General features: G+C 52.7%; 1 protein-coding gene across 1 annotated transcript in view; it reads left to right on the forward strand.

The window, feature by feature from the left end:
- Positions 1 to 23433, forward strand: part of PAX5 (paired box 5) — a 165816-nt gene extending 142383 nt beyond the window's left edge. The window contains exons 7-8 of the mRNA XM_030884263.3: positions 16407 to 16493; positions 23296 to 23433. Of these exons, the coding sequence (XP_030740123.2) occupies positions 16407 to 16493; positions 23296 to 23372 (164 nt within the window). The 3' untranslated portion in view covers positions 23373 to 23433. The remainder of the gene's footprint in view (positions 1 to 16406; positions 16494 to 23295) is intronic.
- Positions 23434 to 23667: the final 234 nt, after the last annotated feature.

Genomic DNA, 23667 nt, shown 5'->3' on the forward strand with positions numbered 1-23667 from the left:
CCCTCTCATTAGTCAGCGGCAGGACGCTCAGGCCTCCGTGCCGAGTCAGGCGCGGCCCTGGGGGGAGGCAATTCTTCAGAGGAGGACCCCTGGCTGCTCTGAGGGACAGGCCAAGGTCTTGGCCACAGGAAAGTAACTCAGCCTTGGGCTGATGTGAGCTGAGAGAAGGCATACCAGGAGGCTCCGGGAATGTGCTGGGAGGTGAGCGGGGCTCTGAGTTGCAGGGGGCTGGGGCCATTTTTTGAGTCTGGGAGCTGGTAACAGGGGCTGGGGACTTGTTCAGCTTTATACGCGGCCTGGTGGAAACTGTCTATTCGCCCACAAAAAGACCTCGAAGAACCCTTTCAAAGGGCATGGGGTTGGACTCATCATTTCAGCAAGCAGAGGGGCGATTGAGCATGAGTCTGGGAGAAAAAGTGTTCCTTAGTGCAGAGAGATTGGAAACCAATCTTGTCTACTTCCCACCTGCCATGGTTCACTTGGGGAAACTGAGGCTAAGTGAACCTCCAAGGCGTATATCCAAGGTCGCACAGTGGTAGAGGCAGAACAAGATTGGGACCCTGACTCCTAGTTCAAGGCTTCCCCTACAGTCAAGAATTTGGAGCATTTGTTGAAATATGAGAAAATCATCTGGAAATATAATTTTCATTAAAAACAAGTCCCAGTGCATCCATTTTTTCAGCTGTCACACAGAGCGTGTGTTATGTGCCAAGACCTGGGTTAAGCATCAAATAGCCCCTCACGTCTGTAGAACACGTTTTGATTCACAGAAGACTTTGAAATGTGTTGATACAGTTTAGTCCTGTGAATGCTGCAGTGCCACACTGCAAATGACCTCAGGTTCAGAGAAGTAAAGTGACTTCTCCAAGGCCACTCAGCTGAGTGGCCGAGGGGTTTTGACAGGGACTGACCGGCTCCAAGCCCATGGTCTTCCCCTGAGCCTCAGTTATCAACACAGAATGGCAGCCATGGCTGCTCTCACTACCTGTGCAGAATATCAGTGCCCACCTTTTTACCATAATTTACAAAAGTCATAATGTGGTTCAGAGCTGTCCAAGGGTTTCAGGGTTTATCTGTCAATGTGCCTCATTGGCAGTTGCCTTGACGGAGCTGAAAGAGATAAGAGTCAGGCCTCTGTGGCCCATTCCACACCAGGACACATTGTGTCCTGCGGAACTGCCTCCTCGCCCCCAGGCTCCCTTCCATGGGAACAGTGGCAGTGCACTTTGATCTTCAGAATGCAGCCGGGGCTGGTGGGAGGTGCATACGAACAGATTTCAGTAACCCACTAAATGATGCTGCTTCAATGTCCTTCAAAGCCCAGATCACAGTCACTTCTTACAAGAAGCCTTCCTGGATACCCCAGCCAGAATAAATGATAACTTCTGCTCTGCTTCTAAGTCCTCCTCACCATTTGCTGGTGCCTAAATGCCTAGTTCTGGATCTAAGGAAGCCTCTTAGATGCAGGGTGTGCCCTGAATACGGGGCCTGTGCACCATCCCGAGTGGGGGGAAGGGGGCCTAGCAGAGAGCTCTGAATAGAGCCACTGTGAATGCTGAATTGAACGGATAAACAGAATTCTTGTGACTCTATTAGACATCCATCACAAATTTGTGAGCTGATTTTCTCTGGAATGCAATTTAGTGTCATCCCCGCAGAATTCTGTAGAACCTGGAGTCTGGACGATTAGGCTTGGAATGGGGGCTTTTGGCCACCTCCTGGTCACTCAAAGAAAGTCTTCAGGTTTCCAGACCCAGCATCTTCTGATGGCCAAATGAGTACTCAGGAAAAAACCTGCCCAGTTTTCCAACCCAGCTTCGGCCCCCTGGAATGCAGTCTGGTCCTGGTTTCTGAGCTGTAACTATCAGTGGTTTTTGCTCTTTTGTTTTTTTTAAACTTCTTTGTTCTTTTGGAGTGAGCCAACCTTGGTGCTGTCATTATGTGGCAGTGAGGCCAAGAGAGGCCTGATGGGGGTCCTAGCCCTTCAGGATGGCACTCATCCAGTGTCCCTTTCCACCTGTGGGACCTGCACCCTGGCCCCTGCAGCAGACATAGCTCACCTCTCTTTTCGGTGTGTTTTGTTGCCTTCGTCTGTCTTTCTGTCTCATGCTTCATGCCTCTATCAAAGAGCAAGGACCAGTGTTTCACTAATGCTTTGTAGCATAATTTCACGATCTGTTTCTGTTGAAAGCACCTGGCTCAAGGAACAGCTGTCGGACACACGCAGTGCTCACTCAGCCAGCATTTGTACTATGGGTGGAGCCAGGCGCTGGGGGCCAGCCGGGGCCACTGGGATCTGTCAGTCACACATGATCAGTCCTGGCTCCTGCCCTCAAGGAGGAGCCACAGACTCACCAACAGGGGAAGCAAGATAGGGTCACAACCACCCTGAGTCTGCGCAGGAAGTGCTCTGGGCCATAGCCAGGGATCCACCCAGGGTTGGGGGCTCACGGGAAAGTGAGGACAATCAATCCAGAAAGGCCTCCTGGAGGAGGTGGTATTTGAGCTGGGTTTTGACAAGGTGGGGGATCGGACATGAGGAGGGAGAGGAAGGTGGCATTTCAGATGAAGAGCAATGGGGCAGTGGGAGGTATGGCTGGGAAGCTCATTGGGACAGACCCTGCAGGGCCTTGAATGCCACTGTGAGCCTTCTGGGCATTACCTTGCAGGCTTGGTCCTCACACGTGTGTTGCCTGTGGGCACTCCCAGGTAAGGGCACACTAGAAACCAGGAACTCCCCAGTTCTGCACACATACTCACAAATCAGGTGTTGTCTTGCACCCTAGTGAGACATTACGTTGTCTTGTGCATTGTTTGCTTAAATGAGAGCATTGAGACAGAATTTTGGAATAATACCACACCAAGAGAACAGATTAAAATTGAACCAGAAGTGCTCAATGTGAGTCAGAGCATAGCCATGGGTCTCACACTGAAATACCTACGGGGCCAGGCACGTCACAGAAAGAGGGGAAATCAGCATCGGGAACAAGACAATTGTATATTGCTTGTTCTGTAGCTGATGACACATTTGCCCCTTTAAAACACTAGGCAGCCAGGGAAGAAATGCACAGTGTGGCGAATAAACAAACAAAAACCAAACAACACTGAGCAGACCAGCAATATGTTTCTGTTGGCCCCGTGTGGTTCGAGGGCCCCAGTGTTGCCTCTGATGGGTGGCCAGCAGGTGGGGTCTGTGCACGTCCTGTGGTCTGTGTTGGAGGCACTGTAATGTGACTGTGGCCTTGTTTCCCCTAAGTTCCCTGAAGGGTCCCTGCATTCGGGACTTTGTAGTTGCAGACAACAGGAAGTGGGCTGCAGGCACAACAGCCTCCTCTCTACTGGGGACCAAGTCAAGGCTCAGAATGGTCACTCCACTGCCTCATGGTGGAAGAGCAGGGACTCAACCCCGGTCTTCAGCTCCGTCTCGCTGTGCCCCTGCCAGCACCACCATCTAACTGCAAAGTCCACGGCTCTCCAGAGAAGCAGAAATGAGACATTCTGCATTCTCCCCCTCACTCTCACCCTCTCCCTTGGTTTTTCTCCTCTCTCTGTTTTTCTGAAGGGCTTCATGGCTGGCCTAGCTGGTGGGAGAAGAGGTTTTTCCCAGGAACAGATCGATGGTCTGTGTGCTGGGCTGTCCGGGCTGACAGGGCTGACCTTTACCGAGTTTGCTTGGGTTTTCCTTTCTCCGTTGGGAGCCCAGGAAGGTCTTGCTCTGGAGAGAAGACAGTTGAGAAACCTTGGCCTTCAAGGGGACCAGATTGGGGGTGGGTGCAGGGAAGATAGGAAAGGGGGGATCTGAGCCATGAAAGCCCTTTGAGGTCAGTTATTTCAATCTCTCCCGTACACACCGCCTTTGCAGATGAGAAAACTGAGTCTTGGTGAGAAGAAAAGACTTGATCAAGGTCACTCAGAGAGGCTTGACGGAGCCCCAGAATCCTGCATGTGTGTGCATGTGCACATGGATATCTGTGAATACGTGTGTTATATATATTGTATGTACACACGTATATGTGTATGTATCTATCCAGTGTATATATGTGTGTATTTTATAATAACGTAGGTGGTATATTATATAAATAATATGTAATATATTTGAACGGCTGGCTGTGCCTGTGTTGGGTGCTCTAGTCAGGATCACTCTGGCCATAGACAGTGTTGTATATGCCCAGGTACCCGCTGACCCCTGAGCCACGGTGCACCATGCAGTTCTACCAAACCACAGGGAAGGACTGTAGAAGTCTCATGGTCCTTTTCAAATCATTCCTTCTTCCTCCTCTTCCTCTGCAGAGATTTTCTCTCAAAGCCCAGTTTGAATCCTTCAGAAATAGAACTTGGCTGCGAAGTCACTTTGAAAGACTTTCTGTATGTTAATTACAGCTGGCCAAGGTCTTGAGCAGAGGTGGGAGCCCACCATCTGCAGATGGGGTCGGCCCCCAGCACGCTCTGCAAATCCCCATCATCTGGCAGGTGTCGTTTTGGGTTAATTAAGAGCTACACTGAGCCCTTTACCTGTCACTTCTGAGAATTTTAGTGAGAGTGAGAATTTTTGACTTTCTTGCCATCTCTGAGCTTTTAGCAAAGGGGAAACTGAAAATATCTCTGATTCTGCCGACTTTCCTGGCCCTGGAATCTCCAGGACAGCTGCATTCAGTGCCTTTTCTTTTTTTTCTTTAATATATATTTATTTATTTTTGGCTGTGTTGGGTCTTCGTTTCTGTGCGAGGGCTTTCTCCAGTTGTGGCGAGCGGGGGCCACTCTTCATCACGGTGTGCGGGCCTCTCACTGTCGCGGCCTCTCCCGTTGTGGAGCACAGGCTCCAGACACGCAGGCTCAGTAGTTGTGGTGCACAGGCCTAGCCGCTCCGCGGCATGTGGGATCTTCCCGGACCGGGGCTGGAACCCGTCTCACCTGCATTGGCAGGCGGATTCTTAACCACTGCGCCACCAGGGAAGCCCCAGTGCCTTTTCTTGTGGCCCCCTTTAAACTTTTAATTTCAGTCACTCCTTTCTAGTTACCTAGTTATTGGTTTTTACAATAGTTATTGTTATTTTACAGCCAGCTCTTCTATGTTTGAAAGATGGTGCTGTTTTGGGAAAATCCACCATTTATCCTAAATTTCTTAAGTCTCTGATTTCTTTTTGGGCCTTTGAGGAGAGAACAGCTATTCCTCAGCTTGATTCTGTTTAGTAGCTTTGGAAGGGCTTTCCATTTGCCACTCAGGGGCCTTTCAGCAATCGGGCGGCCCTGGCACATCCCATTGGTAAGGTTTACCCTAATCCTAGCCCAGCCCTGTTGCCTTCTGATGACGTGTTTCCGGTCCAGTGATGTGCTGCCAGTTACCTCACTTCTGTCTGATGCAATCTTGATTTCCGGTTACACCAGCCACCATTCCACGCCCCCCCCCGCCCCCCCCACCCCCCCCCCCCCCGCCACCGCCGTGACCATGAATGAATGAACCAGATAAGAGGGAAACATCAAAAGACGAAAATAATACACACACACTTATATTTGGTTCAGGAATTACACGGTTTATAGAGGGATCAGAGTTACAGGTTCTTAGTAAGGTATCTTGACCCAATAAAGCGAGGAAAATAACATTAGGAGTAAACTCTGCCCAATCAGTTGGGGTGTAATTATTTGTGAATCGGATCTCTGGATTCCAGCGTTTGCTGGATTCTGATTTTTGCTCCCAATCAATTTCCACTGTTACCTGACCAGTGGAATACTGACTAATAAAAGACTTAATAGGCGTTTCAGTGAAGGCCGCAGGAGGTTCTGCAGGGACTGGAGTATTTTTCTGCAGAATCATCGGAGGTGGATGTTTGCACCCAGAGCCTCCCATGTTAGGATGAGGCTGACAATTGCCATCAGTGTCAGGAATTTTCGCCCAAATAGGGCCCTGGAGATAGATGTCTTTATCCATACATACCCGACCAGGCTGTACACCCATATATAAGGGCACTTACTTTTGTGGTTTATTGCTGGGGGTGTTTTGACTCGATGGAATTTTTCTGCCAGAAGTAGCTGCATAGATATTTGTTGTTTCAGTCTCATCTTCTTTGGTGAAATGTGGGGTAGGTGCTTTGTTGGTGGTCTGCATTATCAAGCTGTTATGTACACCACCTTCCCTGCATTGTTCCAGTTGCTTATGCCATTTGGTCTGGGCCTTCAAAAGCTCTTTGCGGGCTTCCCTGGTGGCGCAGTGGTTGAGAGTCCGCCTGCCGATGCAGGGGACACGGGTTCGTGCCCTGGTGCGGGAAGATCCCACGTGCCGCGGAGCGGCTGGGCCCGTGAGCCATGGCCGCTGAGGCTGCGCGTCCGGAGCCTGTGCTCCGCAACAGGAGAGGCCACAACAGTGAGAGGCCCGTGTACCGGAAAAAAAAAAAAAAAAAAAAAAAGCTCTTTGCATTTGCCAACCAATTCTCCACTGCTTGGTCCTCTGCAGACATGTTAGGTTGATTGTTTTCTTTATTGGTTGAGAAGCCCTGTATGCATTGCCACGGGCCCAGCTCATAGTTAGTGTATTTTTGCCCATAGTTACTCTTCTTAATTTTTGTGGTTTGAATTGTGCCATCTGCTGAAGTTTGGTAGAACCCATATAGGTACCGGTCGACAAGGGGGTTGGAGAGATGAGTCACTCTTTGATTATGCACAAGGCAAGAGTGAAAAGGGAGGTCTTCAAAGGCATATTGAAAACCGAAATTATTGCCAATGCGAAGCATCTGACTGGAAAAGTATTCTAGGCAATAAAAAGCTGAGCGTGGAGTAGGGGATGTGTTCCCTCTGCTCTTCATATGCACAGTGCAGTACCAGTACTGAGGCCACATAAAAACATCACCGGGAAAAGCGGGCAAGCACCCCTCGGTGGCATTTCCAACCACGTATGGCAGCTGGTATGTGTCATCTGCAAAAATCTGGATGGTTGACGTTAGGTTATTGGCAATTGTCTTTGTGCCTGCTGCCTCCATGACCTCCTTAACTTGTATGTTGAAAATTTTGATTCTACGAGCCTTTGGTCGGATGCCCCAGTAGTTGTTGATGAGTCGCTGACAGTCTTGGGGACTCCAGTGGCACTGGAATCTGTTGAAGTCGAGGTAGGCCCAGGGGCGCTGTAACCCAAGTAGGCGGACATGTCAGAGGCATGGCCTTTAATCTGCTTGTAGAGATTGTTGTCATAGAAGGGGAACACCCAAGTTCTCGTGGAACGAGTGGTGACGAGATTCCCTTGCCATTGAGAATCACATGCCAATTTCCTGAGGACTCTCCAATGCCTCTGTTGCCGCCGCCTGCATCTGAAACTTCTGCGTCTTGCGTAGCCATCTCCAAATTACTGCTTCCTGCGCTTCTCACAGCAGCCACTCCAGAGGATCCGCGGGGGGCCAAAGGGGTACATTCTCCTCCTCGTCCTCCCGCGGGGAGACTGGGCTCTCCAGGGCTGGTGTCTTTAGCGGCTACGGGGGTGGGGTGGGGCATGTCTGTGAGGCCCATAGGTGTCAGCAGGCGCTTCTTGGCCTGGAAGACACCTCGAGTAAGGTTTCCACCAAAGGAGGTATCTCCTAGGAAAGAGTCTATCAGCTCTTGTTCTGCTGAATTAAAAGTGAGATAAGAGTTCTTTCCCTCCTCGATTATTTTGTCGTAGGTCATGGACTCGCATGGCTGCATCCACCTTGTTGACCTGACAGCCCTTAGCAAGGCCGTTAATAGGGCCAAGGTACTTATAGCCAGGGAGGACAAGACTCATTGCAGAGTGTTTAGGTCATCCTCCAGATCCAGACAAAGCTGGAAGCCACTGGAAGCCACGGCTGCTGTTGGTTTGGTTTAGGGACAGCGCATCCAGGTTTTGAGTTGCACCAAGTAGCCGCTGCCCGGATAACATTCATAACAGTCAAAACTGTGATGAGCCACGCACGTGCGATATTCCCGCGTATGCTTATTAGATTGATCCAAAACCACCAGCTTCGCCAACCCCTTACGTTCCTCGCACGACAGGACAACAGCTCTGTCACGGCTAAACTTGCGCTCTGGACACCTCACCTTTATTTCAGCCAGACCAGTGGTGTCAAGGCACTGTGAACAGGTCAAGAGACTCCTCTTGTGTGTTTTCCCTTGCCTCCTGGGGGGCCCCTATATCCCTGTGTCAGCTGCTGATTCAGCAGATGCGGCAGGGGACGAGGGAGGAGCTGGGGGAACTTCGGCACTTTCCAGCTGACATGGGGAACTTTGAGCTGCTCACCAAGGCCATGGAAATCCCCTCGCTACCGAAACTACAGCTGGTCTATTCATAGCACTCTCAGGTAAGTGGGGTTTGTTAGCGCCTGTAGGAACCTCGAACACCGGTTCAACTGGTATAGCATTGCCATGGCCCCACTGGAAAAATTCTCTTATCTCCCATTTACTTATTTCCCCAAATCATGCCTGAGTTTTACTGTGAACCTAAAAAGGAACATTCTTTCCTCCAAAGGTTCCTTATGTTCCAGGGTAGTGCTGTTCCCATCAACCACAGTACACTTATATATATTACTGGTAATAAGTACAGGCGTTGGTTCAATTTGCACAGAACCTTTACATTTTTGATCAACCCCGCATGGCCGACCCACCCAAAATGGCTTTAGCAGACTCTACAATTTTACTGGTCATCTTTCCTTCCTCCCACCAAATCACCATCTTATCTACCCAGTCATTGAAAGGAAAGTTCCCATTAGTCCAGTTTCTACAGCCATAAAATGGCACAGCACGGGCAATAGCCTCCACGATGCTTGTCTTGCTGGTGGTCGCAGGTCTGTAGAACCAGATGGCGGTTGCACTTGTTGAACTCCCGCTGGGCCCAGCGAACTAGGATGTTCGCTGCCAAGACGGGGTCGTACCGATTCACCTGGAAAAGTTGAAACACCTTGTTCCTTGTGATGTCCCCGACTGGAAGCTTGCCTAGCAGGTAGCCTTCGGCCGACTTTGTCAGGAGCATTTCGGCTCGCGCGTTCTCCAGTGCTGCTCTGTTGAGCTCGGTTGAAAGCTGCTGCGAAAGGATTCTTTGTCTTCCGTTTTCGACTAGCCAGTCCACACCCTCGCTGTCTTTGTGAGTGGTCCTGTTAAGAATAACAGGTACCGGGCTTCCCTGGTGGCGCAGTGGTTGAGAGTCCGCCTGCCGATGCAGGGGACACGGGTTCGTGCCCCGGTCCGGGAGGATCCCACATGCCGCGGAGCGGCTGGGCCCGTGAGCCATGGCCGCTGAGCCTGCACGTCTGGAGCCTGTGCTCCGCAACGGGAGAGGCCGCGGCAGTGGGAGGCCCGTGTACCGCAAAAAAAAAAAAAAAAGAATAACCGGTACCTTGTTACTAGGGCCACAGGGCTCTGGCTGCAGATCTTTCTTCCACTGAGCGATCAAAGCTGGGCGGCTCTCCGTATGGAGGGTGGCTGGAGAAAAGGCTGGAATGTTAGTCCATGCCCAGTGAGCCTCCGGATGCTGCTTAGTGAGGAGATAAAAGACAGTGTAGCTGGCATCAACAGATTTAGTCAGCCCGCCTTGTTTTGTTTTAGTCACAGTTACCCAGTCCTCAGTGTTCGGGGTTATACCCTCCAAGTCATCACGCTTGATAACTTCCTTAATGTGCTTGATAACGTCAGCCAAGCACAAAGGACTTAACTGTTCCCTGCTCTCACAGACAATGCAGATGAAAGTACTCACTGCCCTCTTCTAGTTAACAGAAGGAGAGATGTCAGGGCTAATCTTAGAGCTCCGTGTTCATGGGGAATGACTTGGTCAGATCCCCAGATAACTGGGTTCTCATGGTCAAAAGGCCCCCTTCTCCGGCAAAAGAGAACTTTCCTTCTCTGGGGTGAAGATAATGTTCTATATCTTCATAGAGGTTTCCGCTACACAGGTGTATACATTTGTCAAAACGCAGCAATAGTACATTTAAGATCTGTGCATTTCATTATGTGTACACTTTACATCAAAAGAAAAAACTTTTAAACAAATAATGAATTTCAGTTAATGATACACAGGCTGAAATACTTAGGGGAAAATGTATTGATGTTTCCAGTTTACTTGGAAATACATAAAAGATAAGATGAATGAAAGGCTGGAGGGAGAGATAGATGATAAGCAAGTGTAAGAAAATATTGATGGCGGAATTAGGTAGTGGGTACACAGTGTTCACTGTAAAATTCTTTCAACTTTGCTGTGTGTTTGAAAATTCTCAGACATACCAGAGGTGGGGAGGGTGGTGAGGGGAGTATTTTCTCTCCCCCGCTGGCCCAGCCCAGTGATGTCTTCCTTGGGATGGTGGAAGCCCGGGGACTTGGAAATAGGCTGGTGTTCTGGTCCTGCCCTGGTCCTGCCCTGGCCCTGCCTGGTGTGTGGCTTGGGGGAGGGGAGGTTGAAGGAACTTATCTCTCAAGTTTGTCCAGTTCAAATAATCTGGAACTATGAGTCTCAGCAGAGGTTGGTGAGGTTTAATCTAAGATAAGTTTGTGGTGGGGGGAACGGGCATATCTTACTTCCCATTAATTCTGGGAAGAAGTGAGTTGCTTGGAGTTGGGTAGGAATGAGGGGAGTGATCGCTAGTCCCTCGGATACCTAGTGAGAAGCCAAGTCCCTCGGCCCCGAGCCCCTGAGTTCTCTGCTCTAAAATCTTGGATGGGGTTATCATGAGATGGAGTGCCACGCCCTCTAGATGCTTCCTAACTGCACTCAGACGGGGCGTTGGAGGGGGGGACGGTTAACTTCCGCGCGCTCACGCCTGTGGCTCAGGCTTCCTGACATCACGGAGTTCTCGGGCCCTGTGATCCACACTGTTCTTGGACCAGTCTTTCACCTCAACCCCACTGGCTGCCCAAACGTGGCACGCAGCTGCTTCCTTCGGTTTCCACGCGGGGAGAAAGCACCAGCCCAGTCGTATTGGCATTTGAGCGTGTAGCAGGCTTTACGTCCCAATGTGGGTGACTTAAAACGGGAATTAGACGCCCACTTCTTGAATGTTCTTCGCTCCTCGCACCCCACGGGGCACGGACGTCTCCTTTTGTCTCCCGCTTTCTCCTTCTTGATAGCAGAACCTCCCTCGGTTCAGGTCGTTCAGTCCTCCACGCACCACACGTGAGCTGTCACCATCCCCACCCCTGAACCCAGCTCTGGGCCTCCTTTTGCATATCCAAGAACTCAGCAATGAAAATAAATAAAGCTCTAAAATTCCTTTTAGGGACTGATTCAGTCTTCCCTCACTCCCCAGCTTCCCCAGTCTCCTTGGCACAGGAGCAGGTAGTTTTGTTCTTCCAATAATATTATCTTGTTTACCTGTCACCAATCCTATGATGTAGGTGTTTTATTAGGCCCATATTCAAGATGACAAGACTCTGCCCAGAGAGGTTCCATTACTTTCCCAAGGCCACGCAGTCAATAAGTGGCAGGCTGACTACAGACCATGGGGGCAGGCTCCCTCTCAGCACTGCCACGGGAAGCCCACACCCACCCTGTGGGCAGGCTCCTCCCTGCCCCCTCCCCACTTTCTGGTGGCCCAGCACAGTGCGGGGGCCTAGCTCATGGTGCCAGTTACAGGCCTGGTCTCAGAAGGTCCAGTCTTGCTTTCTCCTCAGGACTGCTCGCTCCTGGGGGACTGAAGATGGAGAAGATCATGACCCATGTTTCGTTGTTGAGAGTTCTTGGGGCTTCTGTCGGAGCACCTCCAGACACGGTCTCTGAGGAGGGTCCATGTGCTGTGTGCTTCCCAAATGGAGGTCTCACTGCCTACTGGGCATGAGCTGCTGGGCATGAGCTGGCACCGCAGTCAGGCCTCATGGAAGATTTTCTTTTAATGCATAAAGAAAAGGTTTCCCAGTTTAAAGGGTTGGCATTTTTGAGAGATGCCCAAAGCACGGATCAGTTAGTGGAATGAGGCAAGTGTCCTGTGGTGTCCTTGGTGCTGGGCAATCATAAGAGAAGCGTCTATTGTGCAAGCTCTGTCTTGGGCCCTCTGGCCTCACCTCTGGGTGCCCCAACGATGATCCAGAAGTGGGGCTTTCATATGATGCCTGAGAATCTCATTCCTGTGCTGGAGGAGCATTGCTTCGTGCCTGTGGATGTTGCAGCTGTGTTGTCCCTCGGGCTCCCGTTCCCTCTCGCTTGGATTGTGACCACAGCCTCCCAGCTGGTCTCCCTGACCACGGGCTCACCTCCTGCAGCCCATCCTCCAGGTCCTGGTCCTCCTGAGTCTGAAGGCTTCCCGGGTCCCAGCCCTGAAGGGAGAAATGCATAACGTTTCTGCTCCTCCCCACTCTGCTCCATAGCTTGCCTCTGCTGGGGCCTCATGAAGACCTGGCTGTGTGGGGGTCACACTGTCCATCCCACCCCAGACTTTTGCTTGTGCCCGGAATGCCCTGTCTGCCTCTGCATATCAAACTCCTACCCATCCTGGCTCACATGCTCCCCTCCACCCAGAAGGCATCCCCAGTGCTTTCCCCAGACCTTGTCTTGGCTGGACCAGGCTCTCTTTTCTAAGCTGCGGTCCTAAGATTTGAAGGAAAGAAGGTGAGTGTGCCTCAGGTGTCGTGATGATGGCGAATTCAAGCAGGGGAGACGCAGTAGGAGATTGGAGCCTCCAGACCGAAAGAAACTCATCATCAGGTGGGGCCCACAGAGCCTCAAGGAGAGGCCTCCCTCCCTGCTGGGAGCACTGTGGCCCCTGAGAAGTGAAATTCAGGCTCAGCAGATAGGAATGGCCTTTAGACATCACTTGGTCTGATCTGCCCATTTACAAATGGAAGACAAAGGCCCAGGGTGGGAAGGCAGTGTCACATGGGCAGAGGGCCCTGGGCTGGGAGACAGGAGGCTGGACTTGGAGTTGCCTCCTGGCCTGGGCAAGTCCCCCCACACCTTCCTGAGCCTCCATTTCCTCACATGTAAAATGCAGACAGTTGCACCCATCTCGTGAGCTTCACAGGACTGTCAGGAGGGTTAAATGAGATTCTAGATGCCAAGGAGGCCTTGGTGACCGATGTCAGGTCATTGTCATGTGACTGACATTTGCTGAGCAGTCACTGCGTGCCAGACACTGTGTATCATTCATTCAGTCTTTACAGTGACCACGTGCAGTGGGATCTATTAATTGTCCTGACTCTACTGAGGAGGAAACAGGCGCAGAGAGGTTGAGTAACCTGCTGATGGTCACAGAGCTACGAAGAGGCAGACGCAGGACTTGGACCCAGGCAGTCTGGCTGAAGGGTTCAGTGGCAGCATGTGGGCTTGAATCTGGGTGGTCTGCTGCTTCCCAGCCATCTTTGTGGCCGAGCTAGTCCGGGTCCACAGACAGGCAGCTTTCTTGGCAATTGAGGACCTGGTCTCCCCACAGCTCATGGGTGAGGACTCCCTAAACCCAGCCAGCTGCCTGTGTGGCACTTCAGATAATGACACCATCCTGGAGTCCCCAGCATGTGGCTGGACCAGCCCTGAGGTCTGCCTCATGCCCCAGAGACCGTCAAGCTCCCCTTACCCAGAGGGCACACTCTCACAGGGCATTTCATAGGACAGGGGCCCCGCCGAAGGTACCTCCATGCCAGTGCTCTAAACACAGCAGGCAGGGTGGGTCCCTGGGGGTTCATTTCTTCCACCAGGAACAGGATGGCGTGGTGGATGGAACCTGGGCAATGGATCGGATAAACTGGTTTGAATCCTGGCACACAGCAGGTGCACAATACACCCCTGGCTATCAGTACTAATAATGGAAGCAGTGAAAGCCGTCATCTGTGAACGAATGGGAGGAGTTCCCATTCTTTCATTCATTTAACAAATAGTTTTCGGGGCCTGCTAGACATTGAGATAGAGGCATGAACTCCCTGCCCCCATGGAGCTTACATCCTAGTGGAGGAAGCAGAATTAACAAGAAAGATAAGCACAATAAGTTAGATATGTTAGATTGTGATCAGTTCAATGGAGAAAAGTTAAGCAGGGAAAGTGGAAGGAGTTTCCATTGGAAATGCAATGGTTCAGAGGTGACATTGGAGCAAAGCCTGGAAGGAGGTGAGGGAGAGAGCCATGTGGACAAGAGCGTCGTGTTACAGGTAGAGGCAGCGAGCTACCGGCGGTTCATGGAGCACCGACTGTCTGCTGTGGACGGGGTGTTACACTGGGGGTGGGTGGCATGTGGGTGCTGAGAGGAATCAGACACTGACCTGCAGACAGACGCTTCCATGTCACAGGAGAGTCCCGTGCAGGTCAGGGCAAATCTGGCGCTGTGGGGCACAGCGGGAGACAGGGTGTACCCCAGGAGGGGCAGGAGAGGGGCTTCCCAGAGGAAGAGGTATCTGAGTGGGATTCTAGAAAGTCAGGCAGGTGGGGACAGGGTCGAGGATGGTGGGCAACACTGACAGGTACATCCTCTCGAGGAGTTGGAGCTGTTTATGGCCCTTTGCCAATTTGGGGACAGAGTTGAGGGGAGGGTGTGGGATGGACAACAAGGATACAATTAATTAATTAACTCCAGCTGAACAGGCCCAAGACTTGCACTTTTGGGGGCTGGAGATCAAGGCTTCCTGAAAGAGGTGGCCTTGGAGCTGGGCCTGGCAGACAGGCGCGATGCTGCTAGATGGAGATGCAGAGACGGCCTTTGCTGGTGTAGTCCAATGCTCCGGGCCAGGCGCAGTGCTGTCAGGAAGCGCCTCTGATGGGGCAGCTCTGTGGGTGTCCAGAACCCTGGGGAGAGGGTGGCTGTCCCCCTTCTTCAGGCAGCTTGTGGCTCTGCTCCCCCACCCGACCCCCCAGGAGGAGGAGGAGGTGCCGTGGCGCTGATGGAAATGCAGAGGCTGGGCTGCTGTGGCCCAGCACTGTCACCATGCTCTCCCTTGCACGCTGGAACCTGACACCCTGACCACTGAGGCATAAAAAACAGAGAATTGGAAGGCTCAGCCTGTCAGGCTGGGAGTGGCCCCCAGAGAGGCCAGAGGAGGAATGCATGTGTGCGTGTGCGCGCGTGCGTGTGTGTGTGTGTGTGTGTGCGCGCGCGTGTGCACGCGCATGCCTTGTCTGCAGTTGCCTGTGGAAGTGGGGAGGAGGCTGGCTGGGCCCGGGGGGTGGGAGCGGCGGGCCCTCGGGCCTGCTTTATTGTTCTTGCTGTACCTGGTGGAGCCCTGGGGCCCCTACACTTGGGCCGAGGCCCCCAGAGAGAAAGCAGTGCTCCAGGTCCTGACTTCTGGCTGGCTGTCCTTCTAGAGGCTCCTGCCCTTCGGCCCTTTGGCATCCCTAACAAGAATCCATGGAAGCATGGATGGTGCAAGGGTGGTCTCATGGGGCTGTGTGACTCCTGTCACCACTGCCAGGGTGGGGCCCACATGCTCTGTAACCAGTAGCCTAAAAAGCCACTCAACAGCCAGCTACCTATACAACTGCTGCCAGGCACTGGGGCTGCCACACCCCAGGAGCTGCAGCCACAGGGAGGAGACAGGAGGGGCCTGTCCTGCTACAGAGCCAGGGCAGCAAGTTTTGAGGGCAGGGATTTTGAGCTCCTCTCCTGACACTGGCTAGTGGTAAAGAGGCTCTCCTGTGGCTGGAAGTGAGGGCACAAGGAAGTGCCAGACGCAAGCGTCATGGCTCCACGAACAGCTGGGCAAGAGTGAGCCATCCTCAGTTACGGCTCTGCCCGCCCACACCCACTGCTCTCTCCACCTGGCGCAGCTTGCAGCTCTCGGTCCTTTCCCCACGCCCAGGAGGCCCCCCCAGTCGCTCTTCCGTGCTCCCCCAGCCCTTCAGCTTGTCCCTTCATCTCAGCAAAGTGCCGGGGGCCTGAGTTTGTCTCCTCTTCCCCATTGGACTGAGGCCTGGGGAGCAGTCCTCTCTGGATTCACGGCACAGAGGTCTAGACTAGAGTTGGGGTCATCTTTGGCTTCCCAGTCCAGAGCCACTCAGGAAACACATGGAAGTGGCACTGCACCCACACTGGGGTCCTGGAGTGGCCTCTGTCAGCGCTGAGAACCAAGTCCCAAGCCCCAGACTGCTTGGTTCTCAGCAGTTGTATAGGTAGCTGGCTGTTGAGTGGCTTTTTAGGCTACTGCTGAGAACCAAGCAGTCTGGGCCTTTGGACTTGGGTTGGGTGAATCCAGGCTGTTTTGTGAGAGACCCTGGGCATCAGTCTTCCCATCTGTAAAATGGGTCAATAAACCCAGGGAACACCTGGCACATGGTAATCCAATGGTACACATGTGAGAGGTTGGTATTCAATCCCACTAATACGAAAAAGGTTATAGGGGAAAATGTAGACCATGCCAATGACAGCTGTCCACTTGATAAGGGGGTGGACCGGACTTGCCTTTCTTGGTTACACAAAGTACCCGCAGTTTATGAAAGAGACAAATACCATTGGCATTTTCCGAACCTGACTTGACATTTGGTTCCTGTTTCTCTCTCCACCCACCACATGCAGGGAGTGAGTTTTCCGGGAGCCCCTACAGCCACCCTCAGTACCCCTCGTACAACGACTCCTGGAGGTTCCCCAACCCAGGCCTGCTCGGTGAGTACTGGCGGAGGCCCTGCGGGGCCCCTGGGCCATCAACTGCCCCATTGGGCTCCCTCATTGGGCGAGGGTCCCTCAATATCCTCAGGTCCGGTCACTGAGGTGGGGTGGGTAGCTCTCCCCAGATGCTTGCAACGTGGGAGTTGTGATGGGGCTTCAGGACAGTAAACACCACTCCAGCCCTGCTTATGCCCTCAGTGCTCCCCCCAATGTTTTAGTGGATAAGGGAAAATGGCACAGAGGGGGAACAGATTTAAAAAGGCCATTGAGGGAGAAGGAGAAAGGTAGGAAAAGTGCCTGCCCAAGAGTAACATATTTCTTAAGAATCATTGAATATTTTGGTGAGAAATCTCTAAACAAGAGCAGCCAGGAGACCAACTTGGATTGATTAGTAGTGGCTATCTGTCTTGGTAAGGACTCTGAGGCATGGATATTGATTAGTGATGTCTGCCATGGACACCACTAGAGCCAGCTCCATTAGAAATGGGTTGCCCTGTGGCTGAAGGCCTGCCAAGTCATGCCGTTCCGAGCTCAGCTGGTGCCCAGACTCTGCCCAGGCCTCAGACTGCAGATGGTCCATGGCTGCGGCCAGCCTGATCTGTGTACATCATCAAAGATATTTGGGCCACCCCAAAGACCAAGCAGGGCTAACTCAGCCCTCAAAAGGCCAAGGAGAGCCCTTTGTTTTGTTGCAATGAACTTACATGAGACCAGCTGGTGAGTGCCAGCTGGAGCTGAAGATTCTGGAGCATGAAGCAGGGGCTCAGTGCTCACAGATGTCACACACCCTGGGGGCAGAGCCAGTGAATCAGCCTGTAGGCAGCAACACCGATCTCTCCCCAGCAGTCAGCTGAGGAATTTCCACTAAGGTCAGGCATGGAAGGGCCTCTGAGACCATCCAGGTTTATCTGTACAGCTTAATAAGGCCTGCTTAATTAAGAACCTGTTACTTCCCTGGATCCTGAATTATTTCAGGACTGAGAAACATAGACTTTATCAAAAAAGCAAGAACCTGGTGTCTTCAAACTCAAGTTGCTAGGCATGGGTCTGTGAAGGAGGCCATGAAGTCACAGCCTTGGCCCCTTCCCCAACCTGCTTTGGTGATTAGGACAGACAATGACGTAGACACCATCCCTTCCTGGCTGCAATCCTCCCATGAGTTTGAGCCTTGGGCCGCCCAAAGCATTTTGGTGTAGCTTGCAGAACTTCAGGTGAAATAAGGAACAATGCCAACTAGCACTCCAGGCCCTGTGCCTGAATATTTCATTTTATAGCAGACTGGGTTCTTGCCATCTGTGGACTCCTGGAGGGGCTGAATCTGGGGACTGATTGCTCAGACTTCTTTTTTGGTTTTGGTAAAAATTACTTCTAAGTATGAGGTAAGGTCTCCGCTTACTTAATGCTTTTCCTTAAACAACCCCCCTGAGAGGCCCTGGGTTCTGAGTTGGCCCAGTTGTCAGTTTCAGGAGGCAAACGCTGACCCTGAACCGAGTCTTTCAGCAGGGGTTGGGGTGGAGGGATGGGTCAGGAGGCCTGAGCCTGGGAGCCACTCCCTGCAAATCAGCCTCATAGAGAGCCCTGGTCCCAGCGCTGCTGTGAGACCCACAGGGGATGTGGCACAAAGGAAGCCTGGGCCAGGCTGCAGGAGGGGTTCCTTGTGATGGGGATATGACCCCAAGGAAGCCATGTTGACCTAGGGCCTCCACATATGGTCGTGTACTGCCCAAGGGGACAAGTGGGGGCTGAAATCGAGCCCATGCATGGCACAAAGCCCCAAGCCCTGGCACAGAAGTATGGCTGCTTTTTCTAATTTTTATGAGGTATCTGATAGGCTGATTTGCCTGGGAGTTCAAGAATCAGAGAAGTGAGGAGGGAGCTGCTCAGGCAAGCATAGCAAAGGGATGGAGTAGGAGGTAGGGCCACAGGTGGGGGACCTTGAATGCCACACTAAGAAGTCTGCACCTGATTTTGTGGGCAGCTAGGACCCCAAGGGGATGTCAAGGGGAAGGTGGGACTAGACCACATCCGAGGCCTTTGCCACTCAGGCTGGAGTGAAATCCAGTTCATATCCCCAATTATATGCATGGACTATGTGTCTGGTGTGGAAAAGTTGTGGACAATGTCCCAGGGAGCTCACAGGCTGGGGGTGAGAGAGCCTCAGGCAAGTGTATCTGTGCTGGGATGTGCTCAGTGACTTGAGGGGGTCCAGAACCAGTGTGGAGAAGAGGAAAAAGAATCAAAACTCTGTTCATCTAAATGAGCACTTGCTAATTATACAGGCACTGGGAAAAACCCCTCATGTGGGTTACCTCATTTTATCCTTTTAACAGTCCTAGGGGGCACAAGGTATCAATATTATCTTTACAGATGAAGAGTGAGGCTCAGAAAGGTTAATTAACATACTTGAGGTCACACAGCATGCAGGCAGCAGAATGAGAACTCAAACTCCCATCACCCTGACTTTAGAGCCTGTATTCATAATCAGTGTGTGATGTGGTACTCTTACTCTTCCTGACCAATTCAGTCTGAACAGTACTACAGCCAGGAAAAGAGGCTCATTTCTCCATAGTAACAAGCCTGGGAATCCCAAATACTCAGACCTTGTATGCCATGAGAACAGCGCTGATCTATTTTTGAAAGCCAGGTTATTGTATTTATCTGTCAGGCTTTCAGTTGCAAACAACAGATTCCACTCTGGCTGGTTTAAGCAGAAAGTTAATTTATTAAGGAATATTGGGGGCTCCCAGAATCTCCAGGAGGACCAAAGAGACAGGCATGGGACACACAGCCAGGAACAACTCCAGGGCTGCTCTAGCGTATACGCCTCCACTGTTGGTACCCGCAAGCAGCCCGCTCTGTGCTACTGCTTCAGCTGGGGTGCTTGAGAGCTCTGCCCTGCCTCTGTACCCACCTCCAGCAGGTAGAGTCTGTCAGCCCACTTCCTCAAGCTGCTCCCCTCCCAACTGAGGTCAAACTCAAGAGATTCTAATTGGCAGGACCCAGGTGACGCCCCTGTGCTCTAGCAGCAAAGGCAACTGGGAGAATGAGTTCTGACTTCTAACTCAAAGAGGCAGGCCTCATACCACAGAAAACTCTGCAAACGCAAGAAAAGTTTAAACAATGTTGGGCTGTTACAAACATGAGCAATGGCCCCTGCTCTGCCCAAGTCTGTAACCTGGGGAATCACGGTCAGGTCATCAACCAATCTGGGCCTCAGTTGCCTCAGGTGTAAAATGAGGATAGTGGCCACTGGCAGCTTCATTCAAGCGGGAGCTGAACACGATGCTCTCTTGAGGCCCGGAATGCAGTGATCCCACTTTCCTGAAGATGAGTGAGATGCCAGGCTTGCTCTGCCAGTCTTGCAAATAAGTTTCAGGCCCGCTCCCATCTACCAGCCTGCCCTTTCCCCAATGTCTTCAGGGCTTTAGCTGAAAGAATCCCACTGGGCTGGAGAAGCAGAGTATTTCTGCTACTTGGGGAGGGTGCCAGTGGGGAAACCTGCTCTGAGGTGCCTCTGTGCTCTGCTAGATCAGTGGGAGCTGTGGAAACAGGTGGGACCCTCACACACCCTGCCCACACCTGGATGAGCAATGCCACCTAACGAAGCTGCAGGAGAGCCTCCCTTCCCGCCAAGCCTCCTCCCCAGGAGCTGCCTGCGGTCTGCCCACGCCCAGCCCAGCCAGGGTGGCCGGGATCCAGCATCCCACTGGGGCCCCGGGCAGGCGGGGCGGCAGGCTGGCGGCAGGAAGAAAGGCCGCTGCGGTCAATTAGGATTAGAACCGGAGCGCCTGTGGCCACTGTAAAGGGATTAGAGAACGAGTAGGAGCCCGGAATGACTGTGTCAAGAAGTAAATTGATGATAATGTGAATTAAAGAGGAAAAATGACAGAAGAAAGGACAAGTTTATTCTAGTTGGAGGTCTAATGGGCACCAGGAAGACAGAGCGCTTTGTGAGGTGATGTTTTCATTTCTCACGGTAAATGCAAGCGTTTTTGATTTTTGCCATGGAGCCCTCGCACTGGGGTCACTGGACAGCCTGGCCATGAGATTAGGCTTTGAGAGGGAAGCGAGTCAGAGCCCAGGGTGAGAGCTGGCCCCTGGGAAACTCTGAGGCCTGAGCCAGGATTTCCTGTCCCTCATTTGCGGGGGCAGCCCCTGTGGTTTTCCTGCTCCTGTGCCATGCTCGGGCCCATGGGGCTGGCCCTCACATCACACACACACACACACACACACACCCCTCTCACCTGGGATGCTGGGTTGGCACCGCAGATACTCTGTGGGTGACTGGTCCCCTCCCTCAGGAGAGAGAGCAGAGGAGGCTGCCAGGTGTCTGAGTCAGGGCTCCAACCAGGGAGGTGACAGAAGGCAGCAGAAAAATCCATCTCTGGGAATACTTCAGCACGGCACTGGTGTCCATACCTTCCGGAACAGCACAGCAAGGCACTGCCTGCGCCCCCATCGTCACTGCTGCTTGAGCCATTACTGCCTTCCTGGGGGCTGGGGAGGGAGAATTTTACCCACTAAATGGGGCTGGGATTGGAGGGGCGGTGGCACATGCTAACCCTGCCCTCTTGATTACCTCCTAGCAGCGTGACCCTGGGCAAGCTACTTATTCTCTCTGTGCATCAGTTTCCTCATCTGCTAAATGGGGGCAATACTAGTGCCTACCTGATAGAATTGTTGTGGAAATTAAAAGAGTTAAAGCATATAAAGGGCTTAGAAAAGTGTCCATTTCCAGAGCACCTTCACATCCTTACTTCGTGGTGCCCTCGTATAGCCCCACTGTGACCCCCCTTTTAGAGATGAGAAAACTGAGGCTCAGGGGAGTGAAGCCACTTGTCCAGGTTCACTCAGCCAGGAGTGACAGAGCCTGACTGGCAATCTTCAGGCCTTGGTGCCCAGTTACGGCATCTGGGAGAACTGCCGGGATTGGTTTGGATTTGGGTGAGATTTCAGAATAAGTATGAGGCACCTCCCCTGGGGAATTAAGACGCTTACTATTCCTGCCCCAGCAGACACGTGGTCTACAGTGGCTGACAGGACCCCAGCTGCTATCCACTTGGATAAACACGGCCCTCCGACATAGCTGTACAGGCTGTGAACTGTGTCATGGAAGAAAGAGTCCTGAACTAGGGGCCGACAACCAGAATTCCACACCAGGCTCTGGCCCTGAGAGGCTCTGTGGCTTTGGGCACATGAGTGGTTGAGCCTCAGTTCTACTACCCTCAGCCCCACCTGTAAAAGGAAGAGACAGCCTAGTGTCTCTAACTTCTGTGGTTCTGAGAATCTGCTCGTCCCCTTGAGCCCCCCAGACCCTTTTGTCCCTGGAGAGGAGTTTGAACACAGAGCAGGGCTCCTGCAGGCCTCATCCAAAGCAGGCAGTTAAAGAGAGCAGCCCCGAGACAGTGGGAAGAACCCAGCATCAGTAAAAAATGCCCCACGCTGGCTTTGTCTGGAGGTCACAGGAAGCAGGGCTGCCCCCTGCCCTTCGCCCACGTACTCACATATCCAAATCTTCATGTCCTCCAAGTTCAACCCAACCCGCTTCCTCCAGGAAGCCTGACCCTGCCAGAATAATCTTGCATTCCCAGAGCTCTTTTCTCAGAGCTCTGACCCCCTTCTTGACTCTGAACACTGGCCTGCATTTGTTCATTACTGCCCAGCGCTGCACCCAATAGGGTTGGAAAATAAATGAATGAATGGGCAGGGTCTTTACTATTGTTGGTTCACTCAGTGCTGTTGCTCATTTTCTCAGCAAACCTAGCCGGGCACGTGCCATGTGCCAGGCTCCAGGCTGGGGGCTGGCGATAGACACCGAGCAGAGCAGAACCCAGCCCCTGCCTGTGTGGGGCTCTCCGTGCAGGCGAGGGGGAAGAAGCACAGAAAGAGATGATCAGAGCGCGTGGTCCAGCCTGCAGCACGGTGTGGGCTCAGGACAGGGGGCACCCCAGAGGAGGAGACAGGGGCTCTCGGACTTGAAGGAGGCGGCACTATTCAGCAGACAGGAAAGGGGGTGAAGGTGCAGCCAACGTGCTCCACGCAGGAGGCAGAGCGTGGAAAAGGCGCGGAGGCGTGCAAGTGGATATAATGGGCTAGCTCTACCTGCCCCGTAGGATTCAATCAGACAACGTGTGTAAAGGGGCAGGAGGTGCTCAGCCTGTGGTAGCTGCCATTAGGCCTCTGGTATACTTGAGATGGCTGCAGAGTGTGATTTTGCAGGAGCAGGGTGCCTGGGAGTGAGCCGGAGGGGTGGTGGTCCTAGAGGGAAATCCAGAGGTCGGCAGGGCTAGGTCACAAAGCTTCCACAGGCCAGACTACGAAGTGATGACTTTTCATCATCTTGCTCAGAAACTGGCAAACTTTTTCTGTAAAGCGTCTGATAGTACATATTTTAGGCTTTGCAGGCCATGTGGTCGCTATTGTAGTACTCAGCTCTGCAGTAGCAGCATGAAAGCAGTCACAGACCATACAGAAACGAATGGGCAAGGTTCGGTCCCAGTCAAGCGTTAATTACTGAAACAGGCAGCAGCGTGGGGGCAGGAGGGGGGGCAGGGGGCGGGTGGATTTGGCCTCGGTCTGCCCACCCCAGCTGTAGCTGGTGAGGAGGGCCTGAAACCTATGACCAGGCAGCGGCCCTGATCAGGGACTGAGATCTTAGTGAGAGAGGACAGTGGCCTGGACTGGGGGAGGGGGAGGAAGAGACAGAGGCAGGGGACACTGGTGGAAAGGGGACCCCTGGTACGGAGCTGGGGGTACAAGGTCTCCCTCCAACCTCCGTGGCCTCTTCTGTCTCTTCCAGGCTCCCCGTACTATTACAGCGCCGCTGCCCGAGGAGCTGCCCCGCCCGCAGCTGCCACGGCCTACGACCGTCACTGACCCCAGGAGCCAGGCAGGCGCCAAGCACTTATGACACATATCACTGAAGGCCATAGCCTCCCAGCCCCCTCCGAACACAGCCAGAGGGGCCCAATGAGACCGAACCCCCAGCAACCCCCCACTCGCCTGAAACTCCCTTCCCCTTTTCCTGCCAGGGACTCTGGGCTTCTATGGTAACGCTGTTGGACTTCTAGACACCCGTCCATTTCTAAGAGTCAGTTGATGAGCTTCTCCCGATGTGACTGGGTCTCCACAAACCAACAGACTGATCTGCAGACAACTGCAGCCCCAGCCC

The sequence above is a fragment of the Globicephala melas genome, chromosome 6, assembly GCF_963455315.2.
Source record: "Globicephala melas chromosome 6, mGloMel1.2, whole genome shotgun sequence".
Lineage (NCBI taxonomy): Eukaryota > Metazoa > Chordata > Mammalia > Artiodactyla > Delphinidae > Globicephala > Globicephala melas.